This window comes from Lithobates pipiens, unplaced genomic scaffold, assembly GCF_037356315.1.
Source record: "Lithobates pipiens isolate NorthernLeopardFrog02 unplaced genomic scaffold, aLitPip1_a1.2 Scaffold_23, whole genome shotgun sequence".
NCBI lineage: Eukaryota > Metazoa > Chordata > Amphibia > Anura > Ranidae > Lithobates > Lithobates pipiens.
The window spans coordinates 43427178-43452267 of NW_027507785.1; the positions used below are offsets into that span (position 1 = coordinate 43427178).

The 25090-nt window shown below is 48.8% G+C and overlaps 1 protein-coding gene across 1 annotated transcript in view; it reads right to left on the reverse strand.

Moving 5' to 3' along the window:
- The window catches only part of KDM5C (lysine demethylase 5C), a 49224-nt gene that overhangs the window by 20719 nt on the left and 3415 nt on the right, over positions 1–25090 (reverse strand). The window contains exons 2-8 of the mRNA XM_077451055.1: positions 17351–17503; positions 13847–13969; positions 6420–6590; positions 6186–6323; positions 5914–5979; positions 302–425; positions 37–197 (exon numbers count right to left, since the gene is read on the reverse strand). Of these exons, the coding sequence (XP_077307181.1) occupies positions 37–197; positions 302–425; positions 5914–5979; positions 6186–6323; positions 6420–6590; positions 13847–13969; positions 17351–17503 (936 nt within the window). The remainder of the gene's footprint in view (positions 1–36; positions 198–301; positions 426–5913; positions 5980–6185; positions 6324–6419; positions 6591–13846; positions 13970–17350; positions 17504–25090) is intronic.

Sequence of the window (25090 nt, forward strand, 5' to 3'; positions counted from 1 at the left end):
GTTTTATGTAAGAGTAAAGTGCCTTACGCGACTTACAAACTGGGCACTGCTGGTACTCCTACGCAGTCGCATGGTCATCTTAGTGCAGGGCTCTGGACTCAGAGACCTCTCGCGCTTTATGTACAGTTTGCTCTCTTCAGGCTCTCCAACCTCTTCCTTCACCACCAGCGTCGGTGGGCATTCCGGAAGCTCTCCTTCTGAAACAGATTGTGGTCATCACCCAATGGGTGTGTTTTTATTTTTTGTGCATTTTGAAATTCAGGTTCCATAATAAAAAATAAAAAAAATCTCCTATTCTTACCTTTCTTGCGCAGGTTTTTGTCTTTTGCCATCAGACCAAGCCCCATCATTTTCGGGCCCGCACCATAGATCTGAAGTTTCTTCAGCTCTGGGTTCTTCTCTATGTCCTCTTCTGTCGGTTCAGGCTTGAAGGACAGTAAAAAGAGTGAAGTGAGGAGGCATAACACACAAAGAAAAAAAAAAAAAAATTATATATATATATATATATATATATATATATATATATATATATATATATATATATATATATATATATATATTTATATATATATATATATATATATATATATATATATATATATATATAATATCCCAAACCAGTCCTCAGGGACCACTAAGCGTCTGGGTTATTTTTTTTAACAGTTTTTTTTTTTTTTTTTCTGTAAACAGGTTTCGTTTTTTTTTTTTTCAGCTGATCGCCACGTTTGTCCCTTTAAATCAGGGATATGCAGCTAGCAGACCTTCCAGCTGTTGCGGAACTACAAGTCCCATGAGGCATAGCAAGACTGACAGCCACAAGCCAGACACACACACACACACACACACACACACACAGAGGCAGAGGCATGATGGGACTTGTAGTTTTGCAGCAGCTGGAGCTAATTGCATATCCCCACTTTAAATGCTTCATTCAGGCCAAGCTGGCCCAAACAATTTCCTGCACTAACAGGTACACTTGCTGGGCACGCTATATATTACTTGTATGCAGGGCTTTTTTTTTTTTTTTTTTTAAAGTGGAAGTAACCGCCCCCCCCCCCCCCCCCCCCCCCCAGGAAGCGGCCATCTTTGCCTCCGTTTAATCTACAGCCGCCATGATGCTGCACATGTAATCAGTTATGACACCAGCCACTGGATGGGTTGACAGTTTGGTTGAGAGCACAACCAATGGGAGCGCGTTACATTTCTGGCACGTGCTGGAAACTAAACTGTTTTATGGATGGGTTTACTTCAGCTTTTAGCGAGCATGTGGAGTGAACAGAGTTACGGTGCCTGGGAGGTGGGTAGGGAGCGGAGACAAGGGGTAACGCTGAAAGGAAAAAAAAAAAGCCCTGCCTGTATGTGAAATAGATAAAAGGACCAGCAACAAGGCTCAATGCAATTAATAAATCCGTAGAATCTTTATTTGAAATCCATCAAAGACATAAAAAGGGAAATCCAATACAGAGCATTTTTGGGGGACTGTGGGAGGTAATGTTAGTACATTTAGATGTCATAGCATAGAACGCACTACTTGTAAAGTCTGAGGGAAGGCGATTGGACAATCAGAGGCAGCTTGAGAGGGAGGGCTGGTAGATGATTGTTAGGCTGCAGACAGGGGTTAAACCTCAGGTGGGACCTGGATCTGCACCTCCGGTAATCCCTCTCTACTGTCTCCATGGCGTTAGCTTTATCTTCGAAACTGATCGGCGGGGTTCCGACAACCAATAAGCAGCCAGCAGGGGAATCGCAGCACAGCTGGAGTGGCACGCTCCCTTACCCAGCATGCAAATCACGTACAGGTTTAGGAGATTTTGCACAGAGTGGCTGCTCTGCCGCAGTATACATGTGGTGGCCAGTTGTTAAGAGGTTAATTCCCGTCTAACCCCCGCCTTCTGTACAAGCCGTTTTCTTTTCCAGCTGTTGTGTGCTGCAATCTGTTAGGACTAAGGCCCAGGAAGGGGCCAAAACCATGAACCTTGCCGTGCATTGGATTCCCCTTTTATGTCTCAAATGATTTAAAAGATTCTACCTATTTTTTTAAATTGCTTTGTACCTTGTTGCCGTGTTGTGCTGGGTTCCAACAGTGGTACAAGGACTTTGCCATCTCACTCCTGCAACAAAAAATAGAGACAGGGTGAGCACTGCTCAGCCATTCACAGGAAGCTTTGTATTCTATGAACAAATACAAAGCTCCCTCTGATTGGCTGAGGAGGCAGGCGGATAACATGATCTCGGCCTCTAGCTAATCAGAGGAAGCTTTGTAATCATAAAATACAAAGCTTGATGCGAATGGCTGAGCAGTGCTCAGTCCGACTTATTTTGTTCTAGGAGATGCAAGTTCTCATCCCACTGCAAGAACAAAGCGCTGTATACTGTATAGCTGAGGCTACATACAGGGGATACAGAGCCCAGCGTGAGCGCCTGTTCTTGTAATAGCTGGCTTGAGCCAGCTTGGCGTAAAGCAGAGGTAGACAGCAGAGGTAGGCTTTTATAGAACTACAATTTCCCATGAGGCATTGCAAGGCTGGCAGTAACAATTACTCCCAGAGGCATGATGGAACTTGTAGTTCTGCAACAAGCTGGAGGGCCCCCAGGTTGCCTCCTCCTGGCCTAAAGGAACATTTAAGGGGTTGTAAAGGTACTTGGTTTCTTATTTTTCACCCTAATGCATTAAGGTGAAACATCCGACGATTAGCAGCCCGCCCCCCCCGTTTACTTACCTGAGCCCTCGAAAGTCCTACATCGTGAACGTGCTGGCTTCTCATTTCATTCATTGGATGATTGCGCCGGGGGCTGAGTGATAACGCTGACTGCATAACGGGAGCGTGCCTGCAAGCTAACCCCCTTGGGAGAAAGCTTCCCAGAACGGGGGTTAGCTGATGCTGGGGAGGAGCCAAGACAGCCGAGGGACCCCAGAAGAGGATTGGGGCCAATCTGTGCAAAAAGGTGCACAGTGGAGGCAAGTATTACATGTTTGTTATAATAAGTAACCTTTACAACCCCTTTAACTGTGGAGATCCTCTGGAAAACGATGCACCCCCACAGTCCAGGAGTGGGATCTGAGTGTGCCGACATCAGGAACAGTCCATTTTTCAAGACTGCTGGAGTGTCAGACCGGTCTTGTGCAGGGAGGATCAGCGGGTCAGGCAAGTATATATCTGCTGTCCTCATACCGTGAACAAAAAGGGGCCGTTAAAATAAAAATAAATAAATAAGAAAAGAAGTGCAGCGTACTGGGCCTGTGCCCACACTGCATGCAAAAAAAAAAATATTTTTGACTGGAGTTGGGCGTTAGGCAGGTGTTAAAGCGGGAGTCCACCGGGACTCCGCGTTTTTTTTTTTTTTTTTTAAAAGCCAGCAGCTACAAATACTGCAGCTGCTGACTTTTAAATAGTGACACTTACCTGTCCAGCGCGCCCGCGATGTCGGCACCCGAAGCCGATCGCTCGCTCGGCTGCCGGGTCCCGCCGCCATCTTGGGTATGGGAATCAGGAAATGGAGCCTTTCGGCTTCATTTCCCGGTTCCCTACTGCGCATGCGCGAGCCGCGCGGCGCAATCCGGACGGTCCCCGCTGCCTCTGGGAGCTGTGTGTTTCCCAGCAGGCAGCGGGGCACTTGCTGAAGGGGGTGGGCGCTTGCGGAACGGGGGCGTAACCTACGCTCGTTCCGCAGAGAGCTAGCCCGGAAGTGGGTGCAGTTACCTGGATTATCCAGGTAACTGCACCCCCCCTCCCCCCTGAAAGGTGCCGATTGTGGCGCCGGAGGGGGGGGGGATTCCGATGAGCGGAGGTCCATTTTAGGGTGGACCTCCGCTTTAAGACAGAAAACAAAAAAAAAAAATCTATAAAAAAAAAAAAAAAATTGTACATCTCATATGCCATAAATGCCTGTCAGAAAGTTTCTGCAAGTGTACACTGAGCCATAGAGTGGGGCAAATAATGATTTGATCCCCTGCAGATTGTGCAAGTTTGCAAACTTACAAAGAAATTAAGGGTCTATCATGGTTATCATAGGTGTATTTTATAGGATAGCGACCAAATATCAACCAAAAAATCCAGAAAAAACACATGATACAAATGTTTTAAATAAAAGTATTTGATCCCCAAGCAAAACATGACTTGGCAGTTGGTGGAGAAACACTTGTTGGCAAGCACAGAGGTCAGCCGTTTCTTATAGTTGGTGACCAGGTTTGCACACATCTCAGGAGGGATTTTGGTTCACTCTTCTTTACAGATATCCTCTAAATCCTTAAGGTTTCTTGGCTGTCTCTTGGCAACTCGAAGTTTCAGCTCCCTCCATAAAAGGTTTGGAGACTGGCTAGGCAACTCTATGACCTTAATGTGCTTCTTATTGACCCACTCCTTTGTTGCCTTGGTGGTGTGTTTTGGGTCATTATGTTGGAAGACCCATCAAGGTTCTCATCCAAGATTTCATAATACAAGGCCCTGTCCCCTGGGCCCTCAATGCTGCAAAGTCGGCCTGTAACCTTAGCAGAGAAACATCCCCAAAGCATCATGTTTCCACCTCCGTGTGTGACTGTAATGATGGTGTTCTTAGGGTCATAGGCAGAGTTTTTCTTTCTCCAAACATGGAGAGTTAAGTTAATCCCAAAGCTCAATTTTGGTCTCATCTGACCACAGCACTTTCTCCCAAACCTTCTCTGAATCATTTAGATGTTCACTAGCAAACTTCAGATGTTCCTGTACATGAGGAGGGGGATCTTGTGGGCGCTGCAGGATTTCAGTCCATGGCGGCGTATTGTGTTACCAATGGTTTGTTTGGCGACCGTGGTCCCAACTGCCTTGAGAACATTCACAAATCTCCTCCCGTGTAGTTCTGGGGTGATCCCTCACTTTTCTCATGACCGCCCTCACCCCATGAGGCCAAAACCTTGCATGGAGCTCCAGACCGAGGGTCATTGATGGTCATTTTGTATTTCTTCCATTTGCGAATAATTGCTCCAACAGATGTCTCCTTCTCACCAAGCTTCTTGCTGATGGTCTTGTAGCCCATTCCAAGCCTTGTGCAGGTCTTACAATCTTGTCCCCGATGTCCTCTGACAGCTCTTTGGTCTTGCCCATGATGGTGAGGTTTGAATGGAAGAAACATTCTGTGGACAGGTGTCCTTTATACACATAACGAGTTGTCGTTAGGCACACCTTCCAGAATTGACAGGACTAATCTGTGTACCACATGAGCACCTACTGTAGCCAGTCTGTGAGGGGGCAGAATTATTGTTGGTGGGGGATTAAATAATTTTACTCACTGAACTGCAACTCCATTTATAACATTTGTGTCTTTTTGGTTGATATTCTGCGCGAGCGAAAAAATATACACACACACACACACACACACACACACATACACACAGACATACATACATATATACATACATACATACATACATACACACACACACACGATAAATATTATAGAGCCTTCATTTGGGCAAACTTACACAATCTGCAGGGGAGCCAATCATTAAATTATCCCCAACATACCTGCACAGCTCATCTCTGAACACAACGCAGCTGGGAAAGGCTAGATCATTGCTAAATATGTTGGTTCTTGAGGGCTGGTATTTGGAAATGCAGAATTATTTGTGAAAATATGGAAGAAAAGAAAGAACCAATAAGAGCCAGCAAAAGAAAAAATCACTACATGAAGTGCAAAAAGATGTTAAATACAAACCCAGGAAGAAGAAGTGACACTACAGAGAGGCTGCCATGCAGCATTATCTAATAGAAAGTCGCAATGCACAGAAAAGAGCAAACATACTTTGTAAGGATGGAAAACAAGTCACAGCAGATTTTGGTATAAGAATGGAAAAAAAATAAATAAAATAAACTACACAACAAAAACGAAAAAAAAACTAAAATAAAAAAATAAAAAAAAATAAAAAAAAAAGTATACCCAGGGTGGTGATGTTTCGGGGGGCTGAGAGGAGCTTTGAGAGGCAGGATCTGAGCTGTCAGGATCCTGCATGAAATGACAAGAACATGAAAACAAAAAGTGTGAGAAAAGTCAGATCACCCCCAAAGGCCAGGTTCCTTCACAAGCTATTGCAATAACCACTGCAAGGGGACGCCCCGAGCAATAACCATGGCAAGGGGATGCCCCGAGTAATGACAGCCATGATGTGAAGGGAACATCGAATGATGAGGAACCAGCGGGGTGGCTCTTACCTCTTGAGTGAGGCGCTTGGCGCGTCGCCCATAGCTGGTGGTTTTGGAAGGCTGCACAGACTGGCGTAAGGGAATACTGTGAGGTTTGTACTCCTTATCCTTCTCTTCGTTGTCATAACGTGGCCGTTCCCCGCAGTCCTAAGACAGAATCAAGCAAGTGGGATGAATACAACACAGGGGTATTAATGCATCCTTCAACTGCTACAAAAGGGGGGGGGGGGGGTCTTCTCTTACCGCCATGTTTGCTCCAGACTGGTACATGTGGAAAGGGTATATGATGCGTTCGTAATGGGATCTTAGAAGGGAGCCAATGTTCTTTCCTGAGGGATAAGCCATTTGCTGTGCCACACGTGACCACCTTCTCTCTCGGCAGATCAGCTCGTATCCACCCTCATCCCGCACAATCTAGAAACACAATAATGACATGGAGCTTTTATTAATTTTTTTCTTCTTTTTAACCTTTAGAGAAACATCAGAGCATGTCTGCATTGTGACAACACCTTGAGTAATAGGATTTTTGTACTCGCCGTAAAATCATTTCTCCAATTCACCAACCGACACAGCTCCTCTCTGTAACTAAATGGGTTTGTTAGCCTGCCATTAAGAGAACTAGACAAAAATTGTAACACAATACACAGAACTTTAGTCCCGCCCCAGGGGGCGGACCCTGTGCCAACAGCCCTCCCTGATCGCAGGCAGAACTCAGTACGTCAACCAGCAGTATAACGTAGAGAAAAGGAGGGGTGGGTGCTGTGTCGGTCAGTGAATTACAGAGAAAAGGATTTTACGGCGAGTACAAAAATCCTATTTTCCTATTTTCTCCGACACAGCTCCTCTCTGTAACTAAATGGGACGTCCCAAAGCAGTGCCAAACGAGGGGTGGGAAAAAACTGAATTAAAACTTTATCCACCATGGCAAGTGGGAACTAGTGAAACTAAACCCACAAAAAAAAATATATATATATATATATATATATATATATATACACACACACACACATATATACACACACCACAACAGCGTAGTTGTGTACATAAAAACACACCGCCATAACCGGGCATTCTCAACAGGAGAGATCCCCACCACCGCAACCTTTTTGCGGAAGTAATGCAACAGTGCATAAACAAACAGTACTGCGTTTTTATCGAAAAAACAGGAAAAAAAATCTCAATTGCAACCACATGGCCGCCTTTGCTGCCAAAACAGGCATCAGCCGATGCACCGATGTCTACCTTGTAGAACTTGGTAAACGTATGGACAGACGACCAGGTCGCGGCCTTACACACCTGAGCGACAGACGCTTGGTGTCGGAAGGCCCAAGACGTTCCGATAGCTCTTGTAGAGTGGGCCGTGACTGGAAAGGGGGGCACCTGCCCCTTAAAGGCGTAGGCTTGGACTACAATCTGTCTGATCCAGCTGGAAATGGTGGCCGACGAGACCGCCATACCCTTCTTTGGACCAGCCACCGAACCAAACAGTGAGTCCGACGTCTGAAAGGGAGCCGTGGCCAGACAAGTACACCTTAATGGTGCTCAACGCCAATTTTTGGTCTACTCCTTGCTGAAGAAACAGCAGGATCCTGGATATAGAAAAAGGAGCGCAGATGCCACCCTTTCTCCTCACACATGGAGATGTACGCCTTCCAGATACGATGGTATATCTTCCGTGAAGATTTCCGCGCCCTCAGCATAGTTGGAATCAGCGAGTCTGACAGACCCCGGTTCCTCAGCACCCGGCTCTCAATAGCCATGTCGTTAAAGCCAGCGATGGTAAAGCAGGGTGAAAGATTGGACCTTGTGATAGGAGGTCCTCTCGCATCGGCAGTCGCCAAGGAGTGTCTGCCACCAGACGCGCCAGGTCTGCGTACTAGGGCCGCTGGGGCAACCAGGATAACTGGGATCCCCTTGGCTTCCACTCTGCGAAGCAGACGGGGGCAACAGTTTTAGTGGAGGAAAGGCGTAGATCAGCTGGTACTGATCTAACGGAGCCACCAGCGCATCTGACGCGTCTGCCCACGGATCTCTTGTCCTGGACACGAATCTCGGCACCTTCCGATTGAGATGGGAGGCCAATAGATCCACATCTGGCATGCCCCATTTCAGGCACAGCAGAATGAATATCTCTGGATGCAATGCCCATTCTCCTGGGTCCAGCATCTGACTCAGATAGTCCGCCTGCCAATTTTCCACCCCCGGGATGTAAATGGCTGACAGAGCCGGAACGTGTCGCTCTGCCCACCTAAGTATGTGAGCGACCTCCCGAGCAGCGGCTGAGCTTCTTGTTCCCCCTTGGTGATTTATGTACACCACAGCCGTGGCATTGTCTGACTGTATCCTGGTCAGACAGCCTTGAAGACACGTCGACCACGTGTGGAGGCACAGCCTGATCGCCCTCAATGCGAGCAGATAGATAGGCAACCTGGATTCGTCCATCGACCAGAGGCCCTGAGCGGACTGAATCCCCATCACTCCACCCCAGCCTGAAAGACTGGCGTCCGTAGTGATCACCGTCCATTTCAGGGAAAGGAACGATTTTCCGGACTGAATCACCGGGGGACCTCAACCACCAGATCAGAGAGTCCCTGACTGGCTGGCTCACCTGGACCTGTCGATCCAGGGACAATGGAGATTTGTCCCAATTTGTCAAAATCTTTCTGCAGGACTCGTGTGGAACTGGGCATAAGGTACTGCCTCGAAGGAGGCTACCATGAGCCCCAGCACTCGCATGCGAAAGCGGAGCGACAACCACTTGCGGTTCATCAGGAGTTTGACTGCCGATCTGAGAGTCTGCAACTTGTCTGAGGGGAGGAAAACTCTTGCTTCCCTGGAGTCCAATAGTAAACCTAGGTACTCCAGACACTGGGTCGGCACAACCACCGACTTTTTTAGGTTTAACAGCCACCCAGATTCTCGCAGAGTCTGCATGGTGATCGCCTCATCCTCCTCTAATTCTGAGGCAGAAGATGCTCTCAGGTGGAGATAGTCTAGGTAACCAGCGATCGCGATCCCGTGTTGTCGCAGCAACGCCAATACTGGAGCCAGTACTATGGTAAAGACTCGAGGGGGGGGGGGGGGGGTGGGGAGCTGATTCCAGGCCAAAGGGAAGAGCCACAAACTGGTAATGGGCTTCCCTGACTGCCAAACGCAGAAACTTTTGATGCCGAAGGCATATGGGTATGTGGAGGTACGCATCCTGGATGTCCAAAGACGCCAGGGAGTCCCCTTGATGGAGTGCAGCGACTACTGAGCGAACCGATTCCATTCTGAACCTCTGCACTTTTACAAAGTGATTGAGGGCTTTTAAGTCCAAGATTGGACGTACCCCTTCCTTCTTGGGAACCACAGATTTGATTAGAACCCCTGGAAGCTTTCCGATTCCGGAACTGGTACAATCACTCCCTGATTCAACAAGTCCCTTACTGCCCCTAGTAGGGCCTCCCGGCGAAATGGGTATGCTGGAGGGGAAGAATCTGTTCGGCGGCCAAGAGAGAAAGTATCTTGTAGCCTGTGGAAATCAGGTCGCAGACCAATTGGTTGGATAACCAGGAAGTCCCCCGGGCTGCAAACTCCCGAAGGCGACCCCTTCATGCAGTAGCACTTTTGTTCGCAGGCTTGCGGTTCCAGGAACGTTTTTTGACCGTCCGTGGCTGGGAACGTTTTGTCGAAGCACCGGGCGGATGAAAAAGCCGCTTGTGAGTGGAAAAGGAGTGCCCTTGCCTGCGGCGTGGCTCCTTAGCCTTCCTGGCATGTGGGAGTAGTGTACTCTTACCACCCGTGGCATTTTTAATAATGTCATCCAACGAAGCTCCAAAGAGCCGGTCGTCAAGGAAGGGAAGATCCGTCAGGGCTTTTTTGGATGCCTGATCAGAAGACCAGCATTTAAGCCAAACCAGGCTCCTCAGCACCACAGCTGACACTGAAGCCCTGGATAACAGAGGAAGAGTATCCGGGGCCGCATCACAAACATACTTAAGGCCTTGCACTAGTTGGTCTGCTAGTTCCACGCAGACAGGGGAGGCCCGGACCCGGACGGGGAATCATCCTCACTGTCCGAATGGTCCTGGTCAGCCTCGTCTGATAGGTCAGAGCAGGGGTCACCAGCTGCAGCAGGGCCCGAGTCTGCATCAGAGCTCTCCCCACGCACCGCCTCTATTTTAGCAACAAAGGAGTTAAGGACCGCCGTCAGGGTGTCCATGGGCACAGCGCTATCCACAGGTGACCCGGTTGCAATAGCCTGGATTTCAGGGGAAGAAACACCAGTTTCTTAAGCCATGCTGACCCTACCCTGTCTGCCACCTGCAAGGGGACTTAGGACAGTGAAGGTCCCACCCTCCTGCTGCTGCTGTGTGGGGGGGGGGGGGGGGGGGGTAGGGGTACCTAGCGCCAGACTCACCGCCCTGGGGCGTTCTGTTCAGGTTACTAGCCGTGCCTGAAGTCCCTAAGAGGTTAATCAGTTGCAGAGTAAGGAAACTGTGTCGGCAGCAGCTGTATAGAATAGCGGTGAAACGCTCTGCAGAGCGTCCTGTATACACAGTGGACACAGGAAGCAGCATGTGAGAACACATGTAAAGCTGTCACAAGAGAAATGCGGTGAATAGAGCACTCAGGCTTCAAAAAAAATGTCCGCCAATGCAACTAATAGGAAAATCCTATAGAAAATGGCTGCTGAGGCTCACAAGGGGAACCCGCTTTGCACACAGCCAAAATGGCCAACGGACAGCGCCATGCAGTGACAGGAAGAAAAAAAAAAAAACACACACACACACACACACACACACACAGAACAGTGTTGCCTGCCTACAGCCAGAGCAAACCCACAGACAACTTTTGGGACCTCCCAGACCGGGACCAGGACCAACGCTAGCCGCACAGAGCCCCCTACATGTGAGAGACCCAGCAAACCCCCCAAACACACACACACCAGCACATGCAGCCACCCCCCCCCCCCCTGGAGGGGGGGGGGAGGAGGGGAGATAGGGATGTGGGAGAGAAGAGAAGGAGGTGAGGTGGCCCCAGAATCAACCTCCCAGGGAATGCCCAGCTGCTCACCCCACCGAAGCAGGGAGAGCCGTACTTACCAGTCCTGAAGTGCTGGGAGACATTCCATCACAGACCTACTCCTGCGCAGTTACAGGGTAATTAAAAAAACAACAGTACAGCGCAGATAAAGAAAACTCCACAAAATGATACTAACAGAAATATTTAAAAGTTATTTTAAACGAAATATAGGTTAGGTAAGATAAGCTTCAAGAGTCCACAAGTGCAGAGTGTCTTCATTCAGCAAGAATAAAGATGATGATGTGATCCCCTCCACCAATGGACCCCTGACAAATCAGACAGGTCAAAACGGAGAGCACTAGATATTGTCCTCTTATGCTTTCATGTGGAATTATGCTGATATATGAGATATGAGAAGGATCAACTCTCGGAGCACCCCTGTCTGAATGCTGATGCCTGTGATTAACCCCTGGTGGGGATATGCTTTTTTGACCTGTCTGATTTGTCAGGGGTCCATTGCTTAAGGTTAGAGTCCATCTTATCCATTGGTGGAGGGGGATCACATCATCTTTATTCTTGCTGAATGAAGACACTCTGCACTTGTGGACTCTTGACGCTAATCTTACCTATCCTATATTTCGTTTAAAATAACTTTTAAATATTTCTGTTAGTATCATTTTGTGGAGTTTTCTTTAATTTCTATTATGGGATTTGGTATTTTGACCTATAGTATTCTAGCCGCAGTATTTTAGTACAAATTGTATGCAATTTTAATTTGTTCAGCGCCGATTGATTTTGTCTTGCAGTTACAGGGTAGCTGCTGGCCCAGTATACTGTGATCCAGACATCAGTAGCCCGGTCATACGTATACCCCAGAGCATTGAAGCTCACTGACCACCTCTGGAGCGGAGGTATGTCATGGCCTGCCGAGCCTTAGCTGTGGCCTGCACACGCTCGATGCCCGGACTGGGGAGACTACAAGGATAACTTAACCAGCCTGTCACCCAGCCGATAGTTGATAGAAGATCCCAGGATCTTTCATCTTGCGCAAAAAAAAATAAAAAAAAAAGGACCAAAGGGCCCGCAGGGTTCCTAGGTCATTCTCCTTCACTAGGCAAAATAAAACGGAGTTCTGCATGGGAGCAGGGAGGGTTGTTAGCACAGGGTCCACCCCCCAGGACGGGATTAAAGTTCTGTGTATTGTGTTACAATTTTTGCCTAGTTCTCCTAATGGCAGGCTAACAAACCCATTTAGTTAGAGAGAGGAGCTGTGTCTGTCGGTGAAAATAAGAGAAAAAAGCTTTATTGCTCTGAACACAGGTCGAGCTAAACCAGGGGAGGGCAACTGCGGTCCTCCAGCTGTTATGGCACTACATTTCCCCATCATTCCTCCCCATCTGGGAGCAACCAGCCGCCCTCCCCTCATGCCCCTGGGAGCAACCAGCCGCCCTCCCCTCGTGCCCCTGGGAGCAACCAGCCGCCCTCCCCTCGTGCCCCTGGGAGCAACCAGCCGCCCTCCCCTCGTGCCCCTGGGAGCAACCAGCCGCCCTCCCCTCGTGCCCCTGGGAGCAACCAGCCGCCCTCCCCTCGTGCCCCTGGGAGCAACCAGCCGCCCTCCCCTCGTGCCCCTGAGAGCAACCAGCCGCCCTCCCCTCGTTCCCCTGGGAGCAACCAGCCGCCCTCCCCTCGTTCCCCTGGGAGCAACCAGCCGCCCTCCCCTCGTTCCCCTGGGAGCAACCAGCCACCCTCCCCTCGTTCCCCTGGGAGCAACCAGCCGCCCTCCCCTCGTTCCCCTGGGAGCAACCAGCCGCCCTCCCCTCGTTCCCCTGGGAGCAACCAGCCGCCCTCCCCTCGTGCCCCTGGGAGCCGCCCTCCCCTCGTGCCCCTGGGAGCCGCCCTCCCCTCGTGCCCCTGGGAGCCGCCCTCCCCTCGTGCCCCTGGGAGCCGCCCTCCCCTCGTGCCCCTGGGAGCCGCCCTCCCCTCGTGCCCCTGGGAGGAGAAGTCAGCCCTCCCATCGTGCCTCTGGGAGGAGAAGTCAGCCCTCCCATCGTGCCTCTGGGAGGAGAAGTCAGCAGTCCCATGCCTATGCTTCTGTTTTTTTTACTATACCTGAAAAGTGTTGGTTTTCAAATAGACCTCAGGAGAACCCTTATGAATGGTGCAGTGTTCAGCAGAACAGCAGTGGTAAGAATTTACCTCTCTTTCGTAGGGTACATGGAGACTTGAAAGAGTAATGGCAGGGTCACTTACATGCAATTACATGCAGGTTAGACCCTTTGCAGTAGTTTTGCAAGATTTTGAACTGGCTTGAATGGCAAAATCTAAGTCAACTGACCTAAAATTGAAACTACATGGAATGGAGCGCTTACAGGGAGATCAGTACTGAAGCACATCGTAGGTAGACTGAGAACTGTACTGCATTAGCCTATAACTGAAATAGATTTTTTAATTTCCCTTCTTACGGGTACACCTCAGGGTACCCAGATGATGGTAGTCTAGGGTTGGGGAAACCTTCTCATCCTAAGTCATAACACACCCCGACCTCTCCACCACGTACCCTTTACACCCCGACCTCTCCACCACGTACCCTTTAGCCCCCCCCTGACCTCTACACCACGTACACTTTACCCCCCCCCACGACCTCTACACCACGTCCCCTTTACCTTGCTCAGGGTGTACAAGTCCAGAATTCGGCGCTCCACATTGGGGATTTTGAGCGATGACCCCTGGATCTCCCAGAACTTTGCAATTTGGTCCAAGTAGTTAAGCTTCACTCTGGTTTGAGCCTAGCAGGAGAGAGAAGTTTTGTGATGAGAAAAATACACCAATCTTTGCATTTCAGGGTTTTTTCTGGCCTCCGGGCTCCCTGTGCCTGCACTGAACAGGACTCTCCTCAATAGGAGGTTTCATTTGCCTTTGGCAAAATAAGTTGCCTTCTCTTGGTTCCCAAGATGTTATTTTCCCCATTTTCTCCAAGCAGTTCTGCTACAAAAGTTGCCTTTATTACAAATACGAGGAATTACAAAAGAAAAAAGGAATTCAAAAATTTCGAAGGCCAGCCATAGACTTTGCAAATTTCTTTCCTGCAACTATGGACAGACAGTGCTTATGGGGGAATCCCCAGGTGGTGGGGGGGGGGGGGGAGCTGTCCCCGCCAGGAGAACACAGCGATTATTGATAGTGGACATACCAGCCGCTAGTGATAATCACATTTTCCACCCACAAATAGTTTCTTTTGGTGGCATTTGATCACCTCTGGGGTTTTTATTTTTCGCGCAAAAAAATAAAAAAAAAAAATAAAGGAAGAAGAGGAGCGAAAAAGAACCCCCCCCCATCATTATATATCTATATCCATCTATATATCATGTCCAAAGTCCGGCCCGCCTGGTAATGTTGACACACACACACACACACATATATATCTATGCATGTATGTATGTATGTATGTATGTATGTATGTATGTATGTATGTATGCATGTATCTATCTTTTGTGGCCCCCAACGAATCCCCGATCGCCGGGGGCCACAAACGATAGATATGCTGGCTGCCATGGAGGGGGCGGGACGAGTGCCGTGGATAAAGGAGTATTTCCTGTTTACACAGCGTCCTGTGTAAAAGGAAGTCCCGTTTTCTGTGCTGCCATTGGACAACTGTTTTGTCCATCACAGGAGGCGGGACTTTCAATTAAAGAGGCTGTCGATAGAAACAGGGAGTTTCTCCTGTATGTCGAACGATGCTCATCCTGCCCCCTCCCAGGTTGCAGAGGACATGAATCAGGTTGCACTGATGGCAACGTGTTGTGGGGGCTGCATTCATGGCAACAGACGGTGGGGGCTGCAGATGGGCACTGACCCTTATTTTGCTTCACAGGTCTTTATTTAAAATGTAAGATTTCTTGTTGGGCCGTGTATTAGTGCTCGGATGAACACACTTAGACCAAATTTTAATGGTTTAAAGAATGTCAGACAAAATGGTCGGCCCTCAAGCATGTTCACTTCATCAAATCTGGCCCTCTTTGAAAAAAGTTTGGACACCCCTGATATAGAGAGAGGATTATATACTTGCAGATGTGCATGGTGCTGGAGGATCGAATGAGGGCCAAGTAAGAGGGGGGCATGCTGACAAAATTATATACATATATACACACATACATATATCTCGCTCTATCTCCTTCTGACAGTGACCGCTCCTCCCCCCACCCAGCCCGCCCGTTTTACTTACCTGAGCCCGTTCATTCCCTTGCCGGAGACACGCTGGACCTCTCTGTCCAGGTTTCTCAGCTCTTGATTGGATAGATTGATAGCAGCGCAGCCATTGGCTCCCTCTGGTTTCAATCAAATCCAATGACGCAGGAGAGCGCATCTTTTAGGGGGTTTACCGATGGGAGGAGCCGCAAGCAGCATTGGGGGACCCCAGGAGGAGGATTGGGGCCACTCTGAAAAAAACGATCTTCACAGTGTAGGCAAGTATAAGGATATTTTTTTTAACAAAGAGGGTTTTTAATTAATTTAATGCAAGGAATGCATTAAAAAGTAAAAAAAAATATATATTTTAGGCTTTACAACCACTTTAAAGTATAACTAAATAGGAAAAAAAATAACTTAGTTTTGGATAAAGGGGAGAGGGATTAGAAGGCTTGTCAGTTTTTATTGCTGTCTGTGCCCCCCTTAGGGAGATTCAACCTCTCCATTTGTCCTGTTAACCCACATCATTGAAAGTATAAAAGAAAAATTTCACATTTTGGGTTTTCCCCCAGAAAACCACGAAAAATCTTCTGATTCCTGTTGAGCTGGGTGAGGGGGGGGGGTCCCCCTTAATGTCATTATGAATAACTTACCTGAGAACGAAGCTCCCAAAGCAGTCCCCCGTCTTCCTCTTCGCCGCTGCCATGTATCCCAGAACGACTTCCGGGTCTCGCTGCTCTGGCGCTGTGATTCGCCGGAGCCGCGATGACGTCACTCCTGCGCAGCATGCAGACACGAGCGGCCTGCCCAGTGTGCCTGCCGTCTGTCTTTTTGTAAATATCTCCTAAAACGTATAGGTTTAGGAGATATTTATTGGACCTACAGGTAAGCCTTAATCTAGGCTTACCTGTAGGTCAAAGTGGTTTGTAAGGGTTTACAAGCACTTTAAAAGTGGTTGTAAACCCCGCTTGGTGATTTTTACCTACAGGTAAGCCAATAATAAATGCCTATAAGGCTTACCTGTAGGTAAAATGAAGATCTCCTAAAAACGTGCACGGTTTAGGAGATATTCACACACGCTCTGAAGGTCCAGCTTACCGCGCGGTGACTTCAGAGTTTGATGGAAGCTGAGGGCTCCGGCGCGCACACACACACACACGAGTGACAGCATGGCGTTTCGGCCACTCACAGCGCCGCAGCCCGCGACCCCGGAGAAAAGGATGCGAGAAGAAGTAGTCAGCCCAGTCAGTGCTGGAGAGGCTTAGTTCTAAGGCGAGTTTCATCATGTGCTAGTATTCTATGCATACCAGTACATTATGCCTTTGTCCTGCAGGTTCCGGAAGGAAACGAGGGAAGGATTGCCTTCAGTTCTACTTTAAAGCGGAGGTCCGCCCACCCCTGCAAAATTTAAAAGCCAGCAGCTACACATACTGCCGCTGCTGACTTAATAATCGGACACTTACCTGTCCTGGAGTCCAGCGACATCGTCATGTTTCTGTTGGGTGCTGCCGTCGCCATTGCCGGTAAGGGAACCTGGCAGTGCAGCCTTACGGCTTCACCGTACTGCGCATGCATGAAGCACCGCTGGTGGGGGAATTAGGAGGGAGCCAAGCCGCTGACATAATTGGCCGTGGCCCTGTCTCCCAGAAGTGAGGACAGGGTACCTGTCAAAGAGGTATCTGCCCCCCCCCCCCCACCTAGAAAGGTGTAAAATGTGTCACCGGGGGTGGGTGGGATGTCAAATGAGCAGAAAACCTAATTTTTAGGTGGAACTCCGCCTTAAACTTTTAGTATGCCGGCATATTTTACAGAGCGAATTGCTGGTGTTCAGCTTTAAGACAAAACCCAGGCAATGGCAGCTCTACCCCCCCAACCCCCCATATGGATGTGGAGTACAGCACGGCAGGTTTCTTGGAATGATAGTTTTGACACCACAGCGAGGGGACAACCAGCACCAGACAGACAATGTTTTAGATGCTCACCTCCAGCTCGTTGAGTCTCTGAATGCGAGGGGTGAAACGAAAGTTATCCACTTCAACTGCAAACGGTGGCTGCCAGTCCTGCAGAACGATAAAAAATAAAATTAAACAAAAAAAAAAAAAAAAAAAAGTGTGCGCACCTATAATAAAGCTTACCTGTAGGGAAAAAAATAAAAAATAAAAAAAAATTGTAAATCTATATTAGGGCTGCAACTAACGATTATTTTCATAAATCGATTAGTTGGCCGATTATTGTTTCGATTAATCGGTCAAAAACCTAATAAAAAAAATAAAAAAAAAAAAAGTGTCAAATTGACGTTCATTTTCAACCACCGTGATGGGAAAATGCTTGGTTAAAGGAATTTTCAGACACTATGTTGTTTTCATTCAGAAATTGCATTACTTTTAAAAACAGAATGTTAAAAACAAGTGAAAATTTCAAACAAAATTCTTTCATTCAGCGAATGTACAATAATTTTTCTTCTGAATATTCTCATCTTAAAATGAATCCATGTGGCCAGCATAAGGCTCGTTACACACCTATGCAGTTTTCTTTTGATCTGTTTCTGTAGTGCTTTTTGCTGTGCTTTTTTATTTCTGCGCACGTGATTTTACTGCAATTTGCATTTTTTGGGCAGGAAAAAAAAAAAAAAACACAAAATTGCTTCAAAAACACATTATATGCTTTTCTGCGGCTTCTCCATTGAAGTGTATTGAACCAAAGAAGCACCGTTTTGCGTTTAAAATTCCCTGACCCTTTCCAAATATGCAGCGGCTGAAAAAAAAAAAAAGCACAGATATGAACATGTTCCATGGGAAACATTTAATGAACTGTAGAGCGTTTCTGCAAAAAGCACCAAACATATAGATGTGAACCAGGTCTAAGATATTTAGTAGCATAATGGAGTTAAAAAGATGAAAATTCGCCCTTTATACAAAAAAATAAAAAAGCAGATAATCGCTACTTTAAAAAGGGGTTCATTTTTTTACAGTAGAACTGTGAAAGTTATATTTACAGTAGCGATTTTCTCTTTTTGTACTTTAAAAGGGGTGTGTGTGTATATATATATATATATATATATATATATATATATATATATATATATATATATATATATATATATATATATATATATATATATATATACACACACACACACACACACACACACACACACACACACACACACACACACACATACATACACTGCATTGCGAAAGTATTCGGCCCCCTTGAACTTTCCAACCTTTTGCCACATTTCAGGCTTCAAACAAAGATATAAAATTTTAGGGAAAGGAGTTTTGTGGCGAGAAAATTTAATAGATGGGGCACCTCATCCTTAGTTGCAAATAGAGGATGTAAATGTAGGGAGAGTGGGATTATAACTGTGCCAATTTAAACATAAAATTATGTCATAAAATTGCCAATCTCTCAGATAGATATTATACATAGAGATTTTTTTTTATACAACAAAGCTTGATTGAAAAAAAAACAATTTTTTAGATTAAAATATTCTGTATAATAAGACGTTTTTTTACAAAGAATACCACAATACAAGGATAAAAATTCAATCCACTCAGTTTAAATTGCTGGTCAAAAGAGTCCCGATATGTTTCGCCATAACCATGGCTTCTTAAGGGGAATCAGTTCTTTGACCCAAGGGAGAATGAATAGCAACTAAGGATAACAATGAACAATACAAAGTTATTTGCATAAAAGAATACAAGATAACATACCGCCCAATTTCCCCACCGGAGTAGTCTACACAAATGAATTAAAACAAAATACTTCACTGAAAATTAGCCGTTCCAATTAAACTACAAATTAAATACCTACCCCTGGGTCATCCACACGCCCACAATTGATGGAGCCTTCCCACAAAAGGGAGAAGGGAAAGGAACAACCAAGCCTTAGGTCCCACCTATAGTAACTGCAGGGGGCAGAGAGGAGACCAATCAATATAAATTGTACATAAAGAATCAAAGAAGGGGGGGTGTGGCTGGCACCGGAACAGCATGGTCGCATAGACTGTGAGCTCTCTCTCAGCCTCAGCTACACGAGCCACAGACGACCCGCTCCATGAAGTCACGGGGGTCATTTCAATCTCCTTTGAGCTCGTCCTCGACCCTCCGGGGCTACTTTGGGCAGTCAGAAGCTCCGCCGGGATGGAAGTCCAAGATGGCGCCGGCCGGCGCCACGGAGCAGGCCGCACCCCATTACCGCAGATCCCTCCCAGCCATGCAGCAGCAGCGGGCCCCCCCGCATCCACACACCTTACCCCAGCCAGTGGAGGGGACATCCCGGGATCGGGGAGCGGTGAGTCCTCTCCATAGGCCTTCATCCCAGCAGGCGGCCGTCCTCCCTGTACTCCCGGCGGCCATCTTAGAACTCCCAACGAAGCCGCAGCTGAACTACACCCAATGCTCAGAGGCCTTTTCCGTGCTTGCTGCGCACGGCCTCGGACCCAGGCATGGCGGGGCTGCATTCAGGGGCACTGGATTATGCAGGGGGGGATGAGGACTTCCCATCCCTGACCAATTGGCCCTACCTGTCCCCACCCTATGGGCGCACAGATGCCCCCACCACCAGCGGATCCACCCGCTCGGGCCCTCCCTCACCTGGGGCACTGAGAACCCGAGACTGGGGCGCCCGGACCTACCAACCCCTCATGCCACATCGGCTCTCTCCTATGCCCAGCACTTCAGCCAGGGCACAGTCACCACAGGTTCTGGATGGGGGCCACCTGCTTCCACGTAGCCCGGACTGGACTGAGCCCTGGGAAGAGACACCTGCCTACCCAGCCACTCTGAATCCTCCCTTGAGAGCGGATTGTCTCCCCCTGCACCCACCCGATGACTTCCATCAGGCCCGGGGACAGGAGATGCACCCCCCCCCGCTGCCCTCCCCATGGCACGCATATCTTCAATCGATGCCGACCAAGGATGATTTCAAACAACTAATAGAGGACGTGAAGTCAACCTGCAGATCTGAGATCCAAACCCTCCAATCAGGTCTTAAACATCTAGCTGACAGAGTGGAGATGGCAGGAGGAGGAAATCCAAGAAACAAAGCTGGCTGTCCACCGTACCCAGATTCAGGGATCGGAACACCGCACCCTCCTCAGAGACATGCAACGCCACCTAGAAGACCTGGATAATTGGGGGCGCAGGAACAACATTCGTGTCCGAGGGATTCCTGAAGCGGAGGGCCAGGAGGATGTCCATAATGTCCTACGATCACTCTTCAATGATCTCCTCGGGGAGGCCCACACCCATAATATAGAAATGGACAGAGCACACCGAGCACTGCGGCCTAAAGGCTCCACGGCCAGACCCCGTGATATTATTTGCAGGCTGACTTCATATCCACTGAAGGAAGATATCATGAGGCAAGCCTGCCTCGTCCACAACGTGAAGTTGTTCCCGGACCTATCCTGAATCACCCTGCAAAAACGCAGACTACTTCAACCACTGCTGCGTATCCTCCAAGACGAGCATATCCCATACCCCTGGGGATTCCCCTTCAGCCTTACGGCCAGGCACCAATGCCGGACGGCGATCTTGCGGTACCTGGAGGACTTAGAGGCTTTCTGCGACACTTTGGGGCTTAAAGCCCCCCAGCTTCCGGACTGGGATCTTTTCACAACCCCCCCTAAACGTCCTACAGTGTGGCAGAAGGTTCCTCCACCCAAGCGCCTCCGTGGTCCAGAGATGTCCCCTAGAGGCAGAAGCAATCCACAATGCAGATCGTGAACGTGTTATTATCGGGCCTGATCAGTTACCTAAGGAGACACTAGTTTCTTATTGTTCTCCCCTAGGCTTATTGCTGCCCTCCCCACTGGAGCTACCCTGGCCATAGGCCACTTACGTAATGCCTCTGGCACCCTAGCCACAGATTTTTTGAACACTATGGGCTAGTCTCAGATGAGACTTTAGAGAGATAGTAGCCGCATATCTCTTTCCACCCCCCACTCCCCCTTAGACTGCTGGACTTTTAATACAAGCAGTTTCTAAGGTCTTGTATGTTTGTCTCTGGGTTCCCCTGGGCCCCCCTGGCTCACCCTACCCGAGCGGGGCTGGCGGGTCTCACGGGAAGCCGGTTAGACCTAGGCCAGCTGGCCTCTACAGGTCCACTGCTGATCTTATTGTTGTTTATGTTTGGTTTTACCACTAAATGTTTTTCTCTTCTTCCTAGCTTTTCCTCACACACCCCCCCCCCCCCTCATCCTGTGATGGTAATTGGCTCCACAGCATTAGTCGTCTACACACCTGGATCGCCTCCCGTGCGGTGCCTCGCTGCTCGGAACGACTCCACCTGCATCAGATGAGTATATGCACCCCCCACCCCAGTACCCATGACTAAGATTTTGTCATTGAATGTCCATGGTTTAAATTCCAACCGTAAAAGGCAGCTGGCATTGGGGGAATTTAGGCGGTCGGGAGCGAGTATTATAATGGTGCAGGAAACTCACTTTGATCAAGAGGGCTCTTTTGCGTTCGCATCCAGATATTATCCGCAGCATTACCAAGCATCGGGTCCCCATAAGCGAGCGGGTGTAGCCATATTGATTAAACAAGGGTCCCCTTTTACGTATTCGTCCCATTACGCCGACCCCCGAGGTCACTTTCTCATCCTCCGGGGACGGTGGCTAGACAGGGAGATTACACTTTTTGCAATATATGTCCCAAATGCTAAGCAGATGGGATTTCCCAATAGAGTACTGACCCGCCGTACAGACCACGGGGTGTTGGTGGTGGGGGGATTTTAATCGCTTAGGGACTCCAAACAATTCCGACAACTCACTCTTGATGCCTGGCGGGCCCTCCATCCTGGCGATCGACAGTACACATTCTATTCGCCCCCCCACCGCACCCACTCCCGCATTGATTACCTATTTGTCAATAGTGCTACCCTGTGCATGGCCCACACAGCGCAGATTCTACCAATTTCATGGTCGGACCATGCCCCGGTGGTACTGACCCTGGATCTGGGCTCCCCGGCGCGCAAGCCCTGTACCTGGCGTCTCAATGCGTTCCTGCTCCAGCACCTCCCCTCGAAAACAGAGCTCCATACTACCCTGCAAAACTATCTAGAGGAAAATGACACTGGAGAAGTGTCCGTGCCCACTTTGTGGGAGGCCCATAAGGCGGTAATGAGGGGCAGATGTCTGGCACTCTCCTCTGCCATGAAGAAGGATGTGAGGGCTGTGCAGCTACACACGGAAAGGGAGCTTAGAACTTCAGAGAAGCGTTTGCAAAATGCCCCCACCCTAACTCTCCTAAAGAAAATCACGTCCCTCAGGGCAACTTTAGCTGAACTCGCTCTGGGTCGAGTTGAACAGGCTTTAAGTTGAAGCAGCTGTTCTATAAGGGTAATAAGGCCCATACACTCTTGGCGAGAAAGTTGAGGGACACCGCTTTAATGTCGACCCCACACCAGATTCAGGACAGATCGGGCCCGATTGGTCTCTCACCCTAGAGACCTAGCCCAATCCTTTGCAGACTTTTATAGGACCCTTTACAATAATCACGACATCCCGACCAATCCCCCCCCTCGCCGGACCTTACCGCGCGAATGCAGCAGTACCTAGACCATAGTGGAATATCAAAAGCTCCAAACAACAGATTTAGACTCCTTAAACTCCCCGATTACACAGGAGGAAATAGAGCAGACCGTCAAATCCCTACCCAATCGTAAAGCCCCAGGCCCGGACGGTTTTCCGTATGAGTATTACAAGGAATTCCTTCCCTCCCTGCTCCCCACTATGTGCAGGCTGTTTAATGCATTCCTGCAGGATACCCCGATCCCACGGGATATGCAGAGCTCCTTCATTATGGTAATCCCTAAACCAGGGAAGGACCCCGCCATGTGTGCCAGTTATAGACCAATAACCCTGCTGAACTCTGACCTCAAAATCTTTACCAAACTCCTATCTCTGCGCTTAACCATGGTCCTTCCGTCCCTGATCCATAAAGATCAGGTAGGCTTTGTCCCCATGCGCCAAGCAGGGGATAATACCAGGAAGATCATAGATTTGGTGGAGGTGGTGAACAGGGAGGGAGGCCAGGCCTTGCTGTTGGGTCTGGACGCGGAGAAGGCATTTGACCGCCTGGGGTGGCCCTTCCTGTTCGCCACACAGGGATCAGAGGACCCTTTTTTAGGGCTATCCAGCACCTATGCCTGAACCCTACGTCCCAGGTCAAGCTCCCCTTTGCCCTCTCTACCCCACTACCTGTACAGAATGGCACCAGACAGGGATGTCCGCTCTCGCCCCTGCTCTTCGCATTATGTGTCGAGCCCCTGGCAGCCACTATCCGTAAAAACCCGGACATTAAGGCCGGGTTCACACCGCTGCGATGCGGGAACGCCACGAATCCGCGGCGTTTTCCCGCATCGCATTACTCCCGCCGGCAGTGTCAATGTTATGTTAATGACACCCCCAGATCCGTCCGCATATCGCAGTGCGATCTGCTGACTCGCACAGGAATCGGATCGCATGGTGTGAACCCCCATGCGATCCGATTCTGTTGCGGACCAAAAAAAGGGTCCCGTGCGAGTTTGCTGCGGGAGCGCTGCGAATTCAGCCATACTATCTGTATGGCTGAACTCGCATCGCTACAGAGATCGGATGTGATTTGCGGTGCGAATCACATCCGGATCTCCCCCCGCAGCAGTGCGAACCCAGCCTGAGAGCGTAATGGTGCGAGACAGGGAGTTTAAAATCTCCCTGTTTGCAGACGATGTAATACTCTCGCTGATACAACTCAGAACCTCCCTCCCTAACCTTCACAGGGAACTGGAATGCTATGGGGCCCTGTCGGGATATAAAATAAATACCTCCAAGTCAGAGGCACTCCCAATTAACACCCCGGTAGAGGAGGTAGCACATCTCAAAGCCAACTTCCCCTACAGCTGGAGGGCTAAGGCACTGAAGTACCTAGGGATTTATATCACCCTACAGTATTCCACGCTCTATCAGGCAAACTTTCCTCCCCTTCTCCATAACATTAGAACCCTCCTCCAACAGTGGAAAAAACACCATCTCTCACTCCTTGGGAGGATCGCGTCTATAAAGACGACGATCCTCCCAAAGCGATTATACCTCTTCCAGACCCTACCCATACCAGTCCCCTATGGCCAACTGAATCACTTACAAGCTGACTTACTGAACTTCACTTGGAACTACAGAAGGCATGGGATCACACGCTCTGTATTGCAGGCGGCCCGATTGGATGGCGGCCTGGCTAACCTCACTAAGTATTACCAGGCGGTACAACTAAGGGCGGTAACCTCTTGGTTTAGGCTCCGGACATATAATAAAATAGACAGAGATAGAGAAGTTATGGCTCGCCCCAATACACCCCAATAGTCTGCTATGGAATGCGAACACGGAGGTAGAATCCACACGGCTATTAGGCCCGATGGCACTACTCCGAAAGCTCTGGCGCGCACTGTCACGGCAACATGAGCTATCATTGGAAAGCTCGCTCCTGACCTCGTTTGCCTGTAATCCCAAACTGCCAGATAGCCTGACTCATCAGATGTCCTAACCATGGACCACAAGAAACCTTTTCCATTATGGCCATCTGGTAGATCCTTGCACCCATAAACTGCGTTCCTTTGCAGACTTACAGTCCAAATTTGATCTCCTGAAGCAGGTTTTCTACGGGTATCTCCAAATCCGACACTATGCCTTGACATTTGCACTGAGCCTGCAATTCTCCACTCCGACCCCCTTTGAA